Genomic DNA, 16,639 nt, shown 5'->3' with positions numbered 1-16,639 from the left:
AATATGCACCATATTTGGTGCAGGAGTCATACAGCATCACTTTGACTCCTTTAACAATTCATCATTCATACAGTTATTACAGAGGTAGGCACACGTTATATAGTCGAAGTCTATATCTACATTACACTTTACCAAATTGCCAAGGTATGATAGTTGCATTAACTTTGTGTGGAATGATTCAGAAGTGTTAGTGTGTCCTGTCCTTGCTGTCAGTCGCTTCAGCAGCTAGCGAATGGAGAGCATCATCACAAACTCTGAAGAAGAGGGAGAAGAGGAGAGAGAAGACAAAAGAGAGCAAATTAAGTCAGTACTGACTTTTTCTGACCAAACAGCAAGGGGCCAGTTATGTTTAGTGCATAATACACATGCATAAAATGTGAAACACACAAACACACAGTTCTGCTTAGCAAGTCGACCGTCTGAATGTGCTGTGGCCTGAACTTCTTATTCTCACCTTCAAAGTCAATGTTTCCATCTGCGTTAATGTCCAGCTCCTTCAAGATCTCCTCCAGCTCTCCTTTCTTCAGCTTCTCCCCCAGCAGCGACTTGACTGCCTCCTTCATCTCCTCCTGGTTGATCTTTCCGTCTCCGTCCAGGTCAAACTTTTAAAAAGAGACAAAGTGATGAAGATGACGTGAAACAGGAGGAAAAGGTAGTTTTACTTTGGACTTTTCAGTTAATTGTAGTGGAAAAAATGCAAGGAAATTGAACAAGAGGATTACAATGTTTTGTTTTGTTTTTGCATTCATTCACTGAAAATCCCACAACCTGACTTAAGTTCTTTTTAGGTCTGATATACAGCTTATGTTGATGAACGTCATCTGACTGACCATCTCTATCTTTTTGCTGTAATTTAATAACTACATAGCTTGTTTTATTATAAGATGGCTGACCTGTACAAAGGCCGATTGGAGCTCTTTGAGTCCCAGCATGTGAGCAGTCTCTCCCATCATCCTGGGGCCCATCAGTTCAACAAAGTCCTCAAAATCCATTAACCCGCCCACTGTGGAGAGGATGGATGTCAGGAGCCAGGAAATGGAAAAGGGGCTCAGTGGCAAAAAAACAGCCAAACAAATATGCATCTTTTTATGCAAAGAAATGTTAAAATTAGATCACTTAATTCAGTGAAATAAAATAATTCATTTTCATTTCATAATTCCACATTTAATTTCATGTATAATGAATATTTGATGGCCATTGTGTGCTTGTATTCTATATATTTTTAAAGGCTCTTTAATGGGCTCACTTCTCATCTTGATTTGTTGTACTATCTCCAACAGCTCCATTTCTGTGGGCATGTATCCCATAGTCCTCATGCATTCAGCCACATCCTTGTAGTTCAGGTATCCATCTTGATCATAGTCGAACTCTTTGAAGGCCTCTTGCAACTCTGTAGGAAAGGTCAGTAGCCACAGTTCCAGACGTGGTTTATCAAATTTAAATTTGATGTTCTAAATATCCTACATTTATTATTCTAAAATATAACAGGCAGGCTTACAAATGTAAAAACCAAAAATCATTTTTGGGAAAGAAATCCAAATTTTGTCAACTCTTACAATCCATTGGAACATTTATTTATTATCTTTTATGTTACTGAAGAAAGTACAAAAAAAGCAAGAGCTGGAGGGAGATTTGAATGGAAAAAACAAATAACTAAATAATGAATGTGGGTTTTGGTGGAGGGTTTTAGGGCTTTCTGATATTACTTAAGATGCAGCTATTAACACATTAACATGGCAGTGACACTTACCGTCCAACTCAGCCTGAGCTAATTCTCTGTCCTGCAGAAACAGTAACAGAACATGTTGAAATGTCAATCTGTTAGCGTTAGGAAGATGAATGTACACTGTACAGTACTGATACCATTGTCTTGTGCTTTAGTCAACAACAACACATATCTACAATGAAAAAAGGAAAAATTTTCAAATTGAATCAGGCAAGTGTTCTTCATCTGGATAAGTCTAATGAAGCGTGGCATTAAGCTTCAGCTAATGAGCCACTAATACAGCAGACACACCAGGCTTAGTGACAGCAGCTCGAAAAAGATCAGGAACGGCTCTCTGTCTGACTTCCATTGCATTTCTGACTCTGATGTTTAAATGTCTGATGTACGTTTCCTTTAACTGGGAATGAGTAGCAACTGTTTTGGAGAGATCTACATAACTTTAGATCTTAATCGTATAAATTACAGAATTTTAAGTAATCCCCAGGCCTTTCTCAGCCATGGCTTTTATCAAAAGATCAAGGTGCTTTGTCAGTTAGGAAAGGCTTCACACAGCAGACGCACATTTTATTCAATAAAGGTGTGTTTAAATTTGGGGAATTGGTGTTGAAAGCAAAAGTTGAGCTGTAACTTCAAACTGTTTGGACAGTGTCATACAGTATGGATCAAAGGTCAAAGTGCCACAGCAGAGGTCAGGTACCATCATAGCCAAGAGGATGCTTCATCCATTTCAACTACACAGGACATTCAAATCACAAAATGTGGCTGTCAGCTTCTTACCGCCCCAAAGACACTGTCAAGCACAGAGTTGTAGACTTTGTTCATGCTCTCTGTGTTTTTCTTAGACTTCTTTGATGACTTCTTGGGTGTTTCGGAGACTGAACCTGACGGGGAATCATTGGAGGCACCATCTTTGCTACAAGATGGAAAAATGATATGATAAATAGCAATCAGGCAAATGCAGACTTTCCATGTCAACAACTTGATTATGTGGTGTTTTCAGATCACCATCAGATCAGGAGAATTAGCAAATGAACTTTACAGCTTCAGACAAGAAAGACCTATTTAACATGCTTTTTTTTCCTTCTTGGATTTTATATTTGATTATATTTGATTGAGATTATTACCCATCTGTTACGGATGAACTGACAGAAGTCGTAGAGGGTGTTCGCTCTCCTGCCTTGGACATGCTGTGGATAAACAGAGGCATAAACTGTGTGTCCAATAAAACTCACACATTAGTTACAGTATATACATACATGTTTGGACGTGCTGCAAAAATTCCATAAATGCTTTTTGGGACACACCAGGATAAAATCCATGTTTATCAAACGCCTTAAAATTAAAAGCAATTCCACTGGTTTTATTGCCAATCTTGGATTTCCCAACAGTCTCCAACATCTTCACTATGAACCCAGTCACTTCTCTGCAATTTGCTTACCTTTATTCCCTCTCCTAAATGGTGAGAAAAGAAAACAAGAGCAGCAGAGCCCTCCTCGTCCTCCTTGAGTAGCACTCGACTTGTGTTGTGAATGGCTGCACGATATCCTGCCCCTTCTGTTTTTCTGCCTCTTGACCTCTTTCCTTCAGGGAGGCTTAACAGGTAATTACCTAGCTAAACGTGCAGCCAACGATTAGAAAGCAAAACGTGGAGCAGCAGTGTGGCTGATATGACCTTCAGGACATCAGTTCCCACTTGCTTCTAACACCAGCTTTAAGTGTCTTTATTTGGAGACTCTTGCAGTTGCACTGAGCCTGTAGTCTTAAAAGGTTTTCACACTGGCTCTTGAGAGTTGCTCTTGGTTCTACAGTGAAAAAGTGCTTTGTGTACTGTTGACTTCTTCATTCAGTGGTGGTGTTGGGATAATCACTGTGATGACTACACGTGGGAATGACTGCAGACTGAACATTTTAAGTACATATACAATATTTGACCACACACATAATTTCATGTCAATGCATGCCCTTCATTCAACTGTGATGTAAAATCTCTCCAAACAAATAGCTGACCAATCTTATAGTAATATTTACTATATATTAACATATATTATTATCACCTCTGTCATCTCACAGTATAGTCCACTGGAAAAACTAAGACAGTATCTAACGCATCTCTAGTTTATTGGTTTGTTTATTCTCATTTTAAATTTTCTGTTTTGTTGCAGAAAGTTTCCATTTAACCCTATTGTTTGTGTTAAAGAATGCCTTTACTTTTATAAGTTTGTGTCAAACTATCCTATGTTTTTGTATTATATTTGCATCAGGACGAATCAGCTTTTTGGATTTTTCATATTAACCAATCATATTTCACATATCAACGTTCAGGGGGTGGATCCTTCAACCGCAGTTTCCGGTTAATTTGCATACCGCCAGGTGGCTTGTTAAGAACATTTTAAATGATTAATTTGCGTATCCGTAATTGCATTCAGTTTAATTAACGTTAGCTTAGTTTTATAAGGACATTTATTAATTTTGTAGTGCATTCATTAGAACATTTGTGAAATACTTCGTGTACTGTTGGAGGAATGACCGTCACATGACGCGAAGGCGAGTTTTTCGCTTGAGTTCTCTGAGCGGTTTGTTGCGTCTTCGACGGCGCACTTTGGTACCGCAACTTTCTTCGTCCCAGGTGAGTTTTCTGCCCTGAAAATGTTAGCAAAGGTTGTGTAGCTTATTAAACCAACTTATGTTTAACGCTTTCGTGTGCGCATAGTTACAGTTGAGATGGGGAAAACGCGACTTTTTAGGACGACGCTGGCGTTAGCTTCGGCGTCGTCTTTTAGCGTAACGTAAGGCTGATTGTTATAAGGTTAATTGACGGAAATGGCCGTTCCTCCCAAACAAACATCAGTGCAGCGGGGTTTAGCCAAGTTTTTTGAGCCTCCAAAATATGTTCACTAAGTCAACACTTCGGACTAGTTGTCATTTATTTTACTGTCATTAAAAGACATGTAACGTACTCGTCAACCGCAAGTTATTTTATGTGACATGAAACGGGGTTCTTAGCCTAACAGCGAAGCTTTACTGCTGCTATGGATGGACTAGGCTGTGAAATGCCTCGCTTCATCATAATGTATAAAAACGTAGTCCCACACTGAACACAAAGTATGTTAATAGGCGATATTTACAGGAATATTCAAATGATCAATTACCCTCTTTTCTCATAAGTACGGGCTGTGAAATGCTAGTGAAAGTAAGATTATACGCGTTCATGTCTTTTCCAAACAAGTTAAATTGCATTTAACTTGTTTTATTTAGGCCTACTGCAGCCCTCACAGCACCATTACCATATAAGGATGTAGTTATTTCTCTTCTCCACCAGATGTCGCCAAAGCTCCCTATGTGCGACCATCTTGAAAAAGCACTTTCATACGGCATCAAGGCAGCTTTTTATCGGTTTTTGTTTATTTCGCCGCTGTTTTGTTTTCTCGTCTATAGCAATGGAGGCTCAAACAGGATTTAATCCCCTTCATTCTGATTTAATTCCGCTTCTCTTGGGGAAATTGCAGAAATATGACAGTTTATGTTGCAGTTGTCAGAGAGGGGTGGTATGGTATGTTACTGTTCAGTTGCACCAGTAGTCGAGGAGTGACACCAAAACTAAAAACGGAACAACTCACTTGTGCAGTATTTTAGCAAGTGCGATTTGAGAACCATATGGACTGGTTAACTGAATGCAGATGTCTATATTGTTTTGCAAAAGTGAGAACCCGGAAGTTGCCTTCCACGTGATCCCTGAACAATGCCGTAAAGCATGATGGGAAGAGATACGAATACGAACTACTCAGATTAAGTGCTTTTTGTGTTAAACATGTGTGATACGACTGATACTGAGGGTTAAATAATGTGATCGTTGTGTTCTGCCTGGACGTGTTTCAGTATTTGTATCCGTGTCACCGTCAGTCTGGTCCGTATGTAGCAGAAAGACCACCCCCAGTCTAACTTGTACAACTCATACTTACCTGGCAGGGGAGATACCATGATCAAGAAGGTGGTTCACCCAGGGCGAGGCTCAGCCATTGCACTCCGGTTGTGCTGACCCCTGCGAATTCCCCAAATGTGGGAATCTCGACTGCATAATTTCTGGTAGTGGGGGACTGCGTTCGCGCTCTCCCCTGTAATGGTGTGAAAATAAATTATGTCGTTATGGTCATCATATCGACAACAGGAAGTACACTAAGTTCTATATATGTGGAGTGTATTATATGTTGATTGAGGAATGTATTGTATTTACTACAATGACGTTGTGGCTGTGACGTGTTGTGTGCTGCATGTAAGTCATTGACAGGGTCCATTCTGCAATCTGCATCTGCACTGAATTTGGTTCATTCAACGAGAAATAATGGTTGATTGTAGTAGTTTCCAGAATAAATCTGATAACGGTGTCAAGATGTTTAACAGTACAGAAAAACAAAATATACATCTGCAACTCTGATCAATGTTAAAATAGTATCTTTTATGCAGTTACTGCAGGTAAACATTACTACATTTGAATTGGGTCATAAGGCAGAAGGTTGTTGGGAACCGTTGGCTCATAGTATACTTGTATATGTCATTCAAACTGTCTTATTTAGTTTTTTAACATGTAGTTTATCATTCATAATTTCGATACATGTATGGTTTTATGATAACAGTCCCAGCGTTTCGATCCCATGTGTTATTCCATTCCTTCACCACATGGGGGCGATAGTAACTACACACTGTCAAGCCTATCACAGGACGTTTTGTCCGCTTGGTCACAAGGCTGGCTTTGCCTATGTGCATTTTTAAAATTCCACTGTAATCAATTTTCAGACCTCATTTCTCAAGGGCCATTTTCTCACAATAGTGGAAGGCGATCAGCAGTGGAGCTCTGGTGGCACCCGGAAGTGCTTTTGTACTGTGTGTATGTTCACATTGGTGTTGGCTGGTCCTGAGGCCAACTGGGAACATTCTTGCATAATCTTTTCCTTTTCCTAGTAGTAGGATCCCACCCCATGTTAATACAGAACAGAGTCAAGCTAAATCCAAAAATTTTATTTATAAAAAGGGAAAAGCATGAGAAATTACAGTCACAGGTTGCATCAACTTAACAGCAAACTACATTAAGCAAATATGTTTTTCATAATAAAAAAAAGTGATACAATTATTGTTTAGTGTAAGTTCAACTTTTTCTGAGGTGTGATATTTTCAGTTTTCCTATTCTCCCCTGATTAATTCAGGAAAGTTAAGGTTGTATACAAATCTGTTAAGATGCTTTATCCTTATTATTTATTGCCTTGATTAATACTGCATTTTAGTATCATGCTATTTTCTTGTTTCTATGATTGTTTATATGAAACTATATACATTTGACCTTGAAAGTTATCCTAGTCGTCTTTCCTGTAGAATACATGCCACCAAGTTGTAGCTGGAAAGTTACAAGATAGTCAAAGTTCCAGTAACAGCCAATGTGTCCAGTGGAATAATACCAATCAACAAAATGTCCTCGTTCACTGTGTTCTTTTTTCATTATTCTTAACAATCAGTATTGTTGCTCTGACTTTAAAGTCATGGGGAGTAAGTCATTAGTCAGTGTTTATAACAATGTAACTGGTTTTCCAGGATGTTCAAGGTGTTGTTGTTGGAATTTCCATTCATACCTTCTTCTTCACTTCTCTGGTATACACTGTGCTGTTGTCTCCATATGCTTCATCTAATGTTTTTTTTCCTCCCCATCCCCCATGTTCTGACTATCTCACACCCAGACCTTTCCCTTCCCACTGCCATTTGCTCCATCTCGTCCACCACAGCAGCCGGTGCCCAGGCCACGGTGTTGGGTGGCAGGCAGATTCTTGTACACAGCCCGGCTGTATGGGATGAAGCACAGGCCCAGCTGAAGGTGTCGGGCCAGGCGGCAGTATGCAGCCAGTGCCAGGACCAGCAGAGGGGTGACCAAGAGGAAACCCACCACCAGCAGAGCCACACAGCCTCCATCAGTCAGCAGGTCTGAGCAGTAGGGGGTGGTCCCATGAGGGCGGACCTGGGAAGGCAAGGAGAAAGACAGCAGTTGGAATGATGTGGCAGAGGTATGTTTGTCATTTAACCAGTGTTGATATTTTTCAAACCTTTATTTTGCCAGGGTAGCTTCAGAGAGGAATATATTGTCAACACTAACACAATCACACACACCCACACCTGTAAGACCAGTACTCATAAAACCCAGAAGCTCCACTGGAGTAACCGAGGGGTGAAGTCCTTGCTCTAGGGCACCTCTGTTGTAACAGGGCAGTGCTCAAGTACTACTAATGCTTATTGAGGTCAAACGTCAGGGGCACCTGCATAGCTACTGGGCCTACAGGTGGTAGGGACTCAGCTGCCTTCCTCAATGTACATTACATGATGATAGAATCGTGACTGTGTGCTGTTTGAAAATTGCTCTTTGCTTTGGAAACAGTGTCTGAGTCCCTGCTACATTCTACTACATTTACTTTATATAGTCCAATTTGCCATGTCATGCAGAGATTTTAAAATTGGATAAAGTTGTGTATTGGCACATATTGGGAAACATTTTAGTTTTACTCTGTATTTTGGGTTGTCCATGTTGAACATATAGAAGTGATCCAGATATTTGGTGAAGTGCAGGGAAGACTAGATAAGGACAGCAGATGACGTGCTCTGTGTGGTATGTGTGTATGAGGTGAGGACAGACACCAGTTGGTAGTCTGTGATATAGCACTTTCTTTCTCTGTCTCAGACACACACACACACACACTTGCATGCATACATTGAATCACATTCAACGATCATTATCATCATAGATTCAAAGGTGTTCATCGGTAAATACTGTTTGTCAAAGCATGTTGAGCAATAACATTGGGGGAGTGGGAGAGGAGGTAAAAGGGGTCAGGCTTTGAGTGTGGGAGAGGAATGGAGAGACAGCAGGCCTGAATCATCCTTATCGCCCCATGAAGGATGACGTGAACATTTAAGTGCATGAGGAAAGTGCAGAGAGTTAAAATGGTTTGCAGGACCGAGGGAGCTCAAGGGAATTCATTATAGTAGAGGGCATGGTGACATTGTAACAGCTAAATTCTAAAGTTATGGTTTGACTCAACAGTTTTTCAGGAAAAACATGTGCATTAGTTTAGTAGTTATGTAGTTAAATACTTTTTAGTATTATGTGAAAAGACTAAAATTTTCAAATCATAGTGAATGTGAAAAATGGTACAGACAAATTAAATGCTGTCCTGATAGATGTAGAATTACAGGTGGCCAGAAAGAAATCCCAGCTGGAGAAGGAAAGCAAAACATTACGGAGGGAGTGAGATGATTTAAACAGCAGTACATGATTGTAAAAAAAGTAAAGGCTAGAAGGTGGGTGCAGGGGAGCTTTGAGGGTTTGAGTTGTAACAGATAAGACTAATGTAAGTATGCCCATGTTTGTTTTTGCTTGGTGAGGCCTCCTGTATGGCTCTAGATCTGAGCCAGCTTGTATGGTGAAAGGCGTTTTTTAAGAGTGTGCTTGTTTTTGCTCATGTGAAACATTGTGTTGGGGGCGTTTCTGGACAGCTCTTTTAAACAACATTTCCTCATATCTTGAAAGTGTGCTCAATGTTGCCTACTCTATTTGAAGAATCCTAAATGCTGAACCCACCTGTCTTTTTCTGTTTTTCTTCTCACCCTTTTATTTTCTTCTGATTTCTCCCCCTCTCTCCATCCTCCCAGGTCCTGGTTAATCCCTCTCTAAGCTGCTGTCACATGAGGTCTAATTGTGAGAGAGCAGGAGAACAGAGAGAATCCTGGTCTCTGGTCATTAAAGAGGTCGTCGGCCCACAGAAATGCCATCGGTATGCATTAAAAGTCTCTGAACCATGATAACTTTTTAGGATAGCACAGGATAATGCCTCCTGACTAATGGGTCAAATAGGTTGTTTTGTTTGAGTTACATGTCTTATTTAATATTTTCAGCTGTTATAATCACATTCTGCACATTTTCATATTTTGTCTGTTACCAAACCCTGTCCTTTAATCCTCAACTAGCTACTAAGCAGTGTTTAACTCAAGTGCTTTAATGTCTGGCTCCGGAGACTGCTGACCCTTTGCTCCCTCCAGTTCACCCATCTCCTCAACATCTGAGAGAACCTCAGACTTATCTGATTATAAAACGTCTCATCACTGATAGAGCCAGCCCCCACCCTAAGCCCAGGGCACAACTATTTCAAATTTTTGGATCAAAGTTTTGAGATTAGGACTTTTAGATTTTTAATGAAAAGATGGATATACATATCATCTGTTTCATTCATCTTTTGTTTAGATGCAGCAAATTCATGTGTAAACATTTCTCCTTCCCAACATGCAAACACATTTTCACTTTCACACCAAACTGCACTGGTCTCAGATGTTGAGGTATATTACTTTGACTTGGCAGTATTTCCTGCAAGCAAGTAATAGACTTGGGAATGTGGGAATTTTGTGTCCAGTTGCACAGTTGATGCACAGACATTTGCATCAAATGTCTGTGTGTTCTTGCTTAGTAAATTCTCCCATAGATTAAATAGGAAATATGGAGTTTGGGAAGAAATTGTCCAATCAACAAGTCTTGCAAAATGCTCTTGAGTGACCACTTTGCCAACTACAGTGTGACTGCTCACTGGCCACAAATTAATTGAAGATCAAACTCCTTCAACATGCATTAAGTGGTCACACTCACTCATCCACCCTCCCCCTTATCTCCCCCTTTCTTACTGTAGAGTGGCAGAGGAAGCCAAATGCCACCATGACAATGGCTGGCATCAGGATGGTCCCAAACACCAGTCCAGCGAGGCAGGCGTTGATCGTGGCAATAATCAGGTTCTGAGCTGTCACCAGCACCGAGCAGGCCCAGCAATCCAAGGACCCCCGCAGCTCCAGAGGACCTTCACTGCCTCCACCACCACTCTCAGCTGCAGAATAAGGAGGAGGTACAACCACACGTGAAGGTGTTTCTCTGCCTCCCCCCACAGCTGTGGTGGAGGCTAGGGAGTTGGAGTGGTGAAGATGCTGGTGGTGGTTGATATGTTGATGGTGGTGGTGTGGCGGCAGTTCCTCAGACAGGTCCAAGGCCTGGTGGTGGGCCCCCTTCTCTAGAGTACCAGTCATACTCATAGTGAACTGTGGGCAGAAGAACAAACGTATCAGCAGTGTGAGATGGAAATAGAAATGTTATCAGAATCAACAACAGAGGCAACATTTGCAGATGTTTTGAAACTGCTGGTCAGCCATGATTAGCATGTTTGGCTGGATGAGTACAGGAGTCTGGTGTCATAGTTACACAATACTTTTGAACCTAATCAAATTCCACTCTTCAAAGGCTTGGTGGCTCTGGGTTCACTTAGAGGTTAGTGGTGTTATCCATCGGGAAGCCAGCCTTGTGTGATTCTGTTTGTGAGGTGATGATTATCAGAGAGCTGATTGGCCAAAAGGAAAGGAGCTCGTAATTGTCATGTGTAGTTTGTGTGGTAGAGGCATTAAGGCTTACTGGCTTCAAAGTCTGTTTGTTATGTGTCTATCTGTATGTACGCTGATGTTTATACATACTGTCATGCCTGTGAGTTAAGTCGAGATGGTGTTAAACATAGAAGTTCAGATGCAACCGCTGATAATGATACACGATACTTAGATTGTGCCACCACAGTACATTTAATGTATAAGTTAAAATCTTGTCTTAAAATCTTAATATATAAATATATATATATATACATATATATATATATATATATATATATATATATATATATATATATATATATATATATATATATATATATATATATGATTTAAGGAATCATTAAAAAAAATCTAAAATGTTACAATCACTGGGGAATAAACAACATCAAAAAACCCCAAAACAAATAATGGCCCTTATATCATTATGCAATTGCAATTGTGGTACAACACTTGCCTTTTGTTTTATAATTTAACATTTTCTGAGTTAGCATCACTAAACACTTAGTCAAACACTCAAACCTCATACTTTCAGAGACCAGGTCCTGCATGTAAGGTCTACTTTGATCTAAGACCGATCTAAGTTAGATTGCATTTATTCTGTGTTCCGACAGGTGTTATATGGTACGCAGCTGTGTCTGGTACAGGATATCCTCACTTCTCTGAGGTCAGGAGACAGCCACACAACAGGGCCAGAAAGTGCCAAAAAGCTACGGCAGTGGAAAACTTCTAATAGGGATGACACAGTCAACCTGTCAGTGTTTCCTCATGGCCAACACGACAGACAGGTGCCTTCACATAAGCAATTTTTCCTGTTTCCTGTTTGAAGATATTTTACGGTTAAGGGTCATGCATGAATGATTTTTTTTTTAAGTGTTCAATGGTGGTAACTCTAATAGCAATTTCTTTACTCAAGATGTAGCATCATTACTGCTAAAGTACCATATTGTCATACTGTGTGATTACTTATCCGCCATCACTTTTTTGTACATGTGCAACACCTCGATGCTCTGACGTGTGGACAGTCTGTTGCCAAAGTGTAAGAACCAACACACAACTATACCTCTTTTGGTGGTGGTGCATGACAGGTCATATAACCAGACAATAATTTTAAGACATTGCCTCTGTGTATAACAAAAGCTTCTGCTGATGCCAGAACAGGAAGGGTCTGATGAAACGGCTCCTTCAGTTAGCCAATCCAACAAGCCGTCATCCAGCCCTGTGAGAGTTGTTCGGTGTCTTTCACTGTGTTAGTTCAGCTAGCAGGAGCTCCAGCATATACCCTACATCATTTCTCTGAATTGAAACGCTCCTACCTATGTTTGGGTATTTATTTGGTAAATGTTCACATGAAGCTCAAATTGAAAGAATGTTGAAAAAAAAATAACATCTCAGATTGTGCTTCAGTTTCACACTTTGTCTCACTTAATATCTGAATTGACGGTGGCAGACATTTTTTACTATACTGGCCTAGCTGCTTTAGCGTTGTTTATTTTCCACGTCTGTTTCCCATTGTTATCCCAAGTGCTGTTTTAAGGTTGAAGGTCACGCAGGAAGGACTGGCAGGAAAGTGTGTACGTGGTGACTCATTGCACCCCTGACTGAAAATACATTTAGGCGCTCCACCTATTTTACTCACTGTTATTATTATTGTTGGAATAGTGTTTCTTTGAATAACACGTCATGTCATTGTTTGACCCAAACTCAGGAATTCTAAGAAATAGTGTGTGAGGAAGTTAATGTAGCTGCCACATGGTGGCATGTGGTCACCCAATACATCACCTTGATTGATTCTTAACTCTTCATAGTGTGCAGGCAATCATGTAGATGCTGTGCTAGCTCTTGCAATGTTATCTGGCTTGGATGCTGCAGGGAGATTTTCTATTGTTCTATCATTCTGTTATTCTATTGTCTGGAACAAAGCAGCTGCAATAATTAATTCTTTGTTTCTCAGACCTTGTAGACTTGTAGCTTTATGTTGACCATCAATGGTAAATATGATCTTTCAGCTCCTTTCTGTTGTATGAAAATGACTAATAATATGATTTAAATGTGTCGAAGTGATGCAGCTGCTCTTGTACTCACATTGTGCTGTGGGCCTAGGTGGACCTCTTGCTGATTGTCCTCCAGATTGCTGCTGCTTTTCTCACTACCTCTCAAGATCACTTCAGTCCAGTCAGTCCTCCGAGCACACGCTCTCTGCACACTTCAGCAAGGTCTTTTTAGTTTCCTCTTCAGCCCTTCAGCTCTCGACTCCTCTCTAGAGAGAGGTTTGTCCTCCTTTCCTCATGTGAAGTCGGAAGAGCTTTTTGTGTGTTTTTGGAGGTTCCCTCCTGAAGCCTTATCTTTTTAGTGGTGGTATGTTGGCTTCCTGCAGCTCTGGTCTCCTGCTGCTTCTTGTCTCCACTATCCAGAGTTGTCAGTGGAACAGATTATGTCTCAGAGTCTCTGTTTTCTTTTCCTCATGCAGCTTGAAATTCCTGGGCTTCTGTGATGAAGTAGTAACACAGAGATGCTCCTTCCTCAGTGGCTGAAAACAAGTGAACTCCAAATTGCTGTGGTCTTTGTCTTAAGTATGTCAAACTTCTGTCTGTCTGCCCCCCCACCCCCCTTTCTGACTGAGTCCGCAGTGCTGTCTCTCCGTCCCTCCCTCCTTTCTGCATCCATCCCACTCTCTTTCTCCACCCACTAGGCTTATCAGCCCCCCTGCCTTTCTCCAACATCTCCTCTCAGTGCATGCATTCCACCTCTCATATTCAGGACATGTTACACCCCCCTTTACCCTGTCCCTGTTGCAGTGGGGGCTGGGTGTTGGGGGTCAGAGTGAGGCGGCATGCCTGATAAGTTTAGGTTCAGGAGAGCAGTAAATGAGGGGGGAGGCTGGCTGAAGCAGATTTGTTTGTTAAAAGTGGTAGAGAAGAGGTACCATGATGCTGAACATTATTTAAAGTATTGCTTTAGTGTAGGTGTTTTTACAGCAGTCTTCAAAGAAGGTAGTTCAGCTCAGTGAGGATGAGAATTCAGATGTAATGCACAGGAGTAAGTAAAAATGAACCTATGCATATTCATCAGACTGGCTCTTTGCATCTATTAATTTTTCTCTCTAGACTGCATCTTTTTTGAAGGTGATGTGATCGTTGTATGTATGTGATCTGGGGGTGTAATTAGCATGAACAAAATCAGAGTAAAAGCTTGTTGAGAGTGTCTATCTCATCTCATTTGATGTTTGTTAATGCTTCCTTTACCAGACAGGTTCATGGTGCTTGTGTCCACTCAGAATAATAGGAAAATGGTGTTATTTTTTTCCCCCCACAAAAGGCCTTCAACTCTGCTAGACACTGTGAAACTGTTTCCTTTGGAAGAACAGCTCCCTCTTCCTGTTATAAGATGTAAAGTAATCTGAAAGAGACCTCGAGTGTTTGTAGTGTGCAGCAGTAAGAGTGCAAGCCTGCACATGTGCATTTTACTTATTTGGGTGTGTTTTAATTAGGCTGTATCATAATACTGTTTTCAGTAAGGACTGAGCTATCCTCTTCTATTATTTAGAAGCATATATTACATAATGGTCCAGGTCCAGCAGTCTTGTTTCCATTAAATATACATATGCACTAAACATACTAAATTAACCAATATTAAAATACATGTGCTGTTGAACCTTTTATATCATGCAATCATTAATTCCTGTAGGGAAATGAGCTATGAATTAGCACCAGGGGAAGCTGAAACGGTTTCAATTAATGACATTTAAAGTAGAGGAAACAATGTTTCCTCCTCTTGAAGGACATTGTCTCTAAACATTACGTCACCTACATAAAAACATCCTGTTGTCAGGACTTCACTTCAGGGTAAGGATAATTCTTGAGATCAATTAGTTGAGTAACGACTGAACAACAAGACAAGGTTTGCACACTTTTTTGTAATGTGTGGTTTGAAAGGAGAGTCTGTGGAGGCTAAGAAACAATGTGTACTTGTTGAGGTTCAGATGATGATGATTCATTATAGCGGGAGTCAGACCTCGGAGCCGAGGGCCTTGCACCGGTAACATGATGTAAAGATGTGTGATGTTGTGAAGCCAAGCAAGAGACGTCAGTCTCCACTGTTTACAATGTGTGATGTAAAATGCGTGCACTGTTAGGAGATGTGATTTAGATAAAAGCTTGGATTCTCTAGAACACAGGATAAGAAAAGGAGGATGAAGTAAAAAGAACAAAGATATCAAGGAAGGCAGTAATCAGTTAAATGATAAGAACAGATCAGAGCACAAGCTAAGTAATTGGTCTTGTCTGATCCTGACTTTTCTACCCTTTTCCCTCTGCTTTGAGCTTACATTGTCTGTTTACTTCCAGCCCTCTGTTGGTCCGCATGCAGTGTGGGTAGATGATATAGATCTAGAATAACAGTATTTTGATGTCTACATGCAGCATGGTGGTTTACAGAAAAGGGCAAGGAACTCATTGACATATTAGTATATGGACTTATCTTTCATTAGATGATTTTTATCAACGGTTGACATTGCAGTCTTTGATTTGGTGGTGTTATGTCACTGCTGTCAAGAGTTCAGTGCTCCTTTGGGATGCTTTTATAGATGAAATGGCAACTATGTAATCTTTTCTCTCATGCTCAACGAGAGTAGCATAAACAAACTTCAAAGATTTGTCCATCATGATTCCACCATGTAGTGCTGATTGAACTGCTGAAGTATTTAGTCTTTGCGGAGGGAAGAGCATTTATCCTCTCATCATCACCTGACTGCTGCGTGGTGGACAGACAGACGGACGGAGGTGGTCTTCCTGTGTGATTTGAAGCAGGATTTCCTTCAGTCTGTCCAGTAATGCTCTGTCCCTCTGCTGGCCCCGTGGCCCCTAACATGACCTGAGGACATGGTGACCTGCCAGAGGTTGCTCTCTCTGCTTGGAAAAGCTAAACTTTCAGGCTCAATAATGGCTGTCAAAACACACAAGAAACTTGTTGTACAGATTTATTCATCCCTTTACCTACAGGAAAATTAGCTTTCTTTTGTTTCAGTTAAAAAAAACATTAATAGTATTGTAAGAAGGCAGCATTAATGCCTTAATTTGTCTCCAGAAACAATGAATGAAAATTAATATTGGCTTCAAGAAAAGCTCAGACATTGGTTGTTGCCTTTTCTCTTAAGACCACTGAAGTGGCTTGTTTCTTTTCATGAGACATGAAATGTGCACTGGATTGACAAGCTAAGTTTATATCTACAGCTACTGAGATTATTTTAGAAACACTGGATTAATTAGGTTTTCACTGAAACATTTTCAAGACAATGCTGGAGATGCTAGCTGAATTTTTTTTGGAAACAATATTTGTTTGAAACAATGTTCTGATGTGTAGTTACTCGACAAATATACTACCTTTCCATAAGGGCATCTTTCATTCAGTGTGGTCACATTCATATCTATGGCCCAGCTTGTTTGGCTGATCGATGCTGTACGGAAACTGGAC

The 16,639-nt window shown here is 40.5% G+C and overlaps 2 protein-coding genes and 1 non-coding gene across 3 annotated transcripts; 1 reads left to right on the top strand and 2 right to left on the bottom strand.

Moving 5' to 3' along the window:
• Positions 1 to 69: 69 nt before the first annotated feature.
• Positions 70 to 3,218, bottom strand: si:cabz01076231.1 (calcium-binding protein 2). Its single transcript, XM_041965406.1, has 8 exons — positions 3,165 to 3,218; positions 2,851 to 2,913; positions 2,504 to 2,639; positions 1,751 to 1,781; positions 1,247 to 1,390; positions 894 to 1,003; positions 455 to 602; positions 70 to 254 (listed from the first exon to the last, which is right to left on the bottom strand). The coding sequence occupies exons 2-8, from the start codon at positions 2,910 to 2,912 to the stop codon at positions 226 to 228; spliced, it is 660 nt and encodes a 219-aa protein (XP_041821340.1). The 5' UTR covers position 2,913; positions 3,165 to 3,218; the 3' UTR covers positions 70 to 225.
• Positions 3,219 to 5,677: 2,459 nt separating this feature from the next.
• On the top strand, positions 5,678 to 5,841 carry LOC121627024. Its single transcript, XR_006007985.1, has one exon. It is a non-coding gene; the product is annotated as a U1 spliceosomal RNA (small nuclear RNA).
• Positions 5,842 to 6,730: 889 nt separating this feature from the next.
• On the bottom strand, positions 6,731 to 13,762 carry tmem88b (transmembrane protein 88 b). Its single transcript, XM_041965397.1, has 3 exons — positions 13,253 to 13,762; positions 10,430 to 10,834; positions 6,731 to 7,724 (listed from the first exon to the last, which is right to left on the bottom strand). Exons 2-3 carry the CDS (start codon positions 10,826 to 10,828, stop codon positions 7,440 to 7,442), a joined length of 684 nt encoding a protein of 227 aa, XP_041821331.1. The 5' UTR covers positions 10,829 to 10,834; positions 13,253 to 13,762; the 3' UTR covers positions 6,731 to 7,439.
• Between the last annotated feature and the right edge of the window lie 2,877 nt (positions 13,763 to 16,639).

This window comes from Chelmon rostratus, chromosome 23 (assembly GCF_017976325.1).
Source record: "Chelmon rostratus isolate fCheRos1 chromosome 23, fCheRos1.pri, whole genome shotgun sequence".
Classification (NCBI taxonomy): Eukaryota; Metazoa; Chordata; class Actinopteri; order Chaetodontiformes; family Chaetodontidae; genus Chelmon; species Chelmon rostratus.
This window is presented reverse-complemented; position numbering and strand designations above follow the sequence as displayed.

Bases quoted from the DNA above. Each gene is read 5' to 3' on its own strand.
- si:cabz01076231.1 (XM_041965406.1), bottom strand. From the start codon at position 2,912: ATGTCCAAGGCAGGAGAGCGAACACCCTCTACGACTTCTGTCAGTTCA. The intron at 2,640-2,850 runs GTAATAATCTCA...TCCATCTTGTAG, and splicing joins AGTTCATCCGTAACAGATGG to CAAAGATGGTGCCTCCAATG. The intron at 603-893 runs GTCAGCCATCTT...TCTTTTTAAAAG, and splicing joins TCCAATCGGCCTTTGTACAG to TTTGACCTGGACGGAGACGG.
- tmem88b (XM_041965397.1), bottom strand. From the start codon at position 10,828: ATGAGTATGACTGGTACTCTAGAGAAGGGGGCCCACCACCAGGCCTTG. The intron at 7,725-10,429 runs GTAAGAAAGGGG...TTGCCTTCCCAG, and splicing joins GCTTCCTCTGCCACTCTACA to GTCCGCCCTCATGGGACCAC.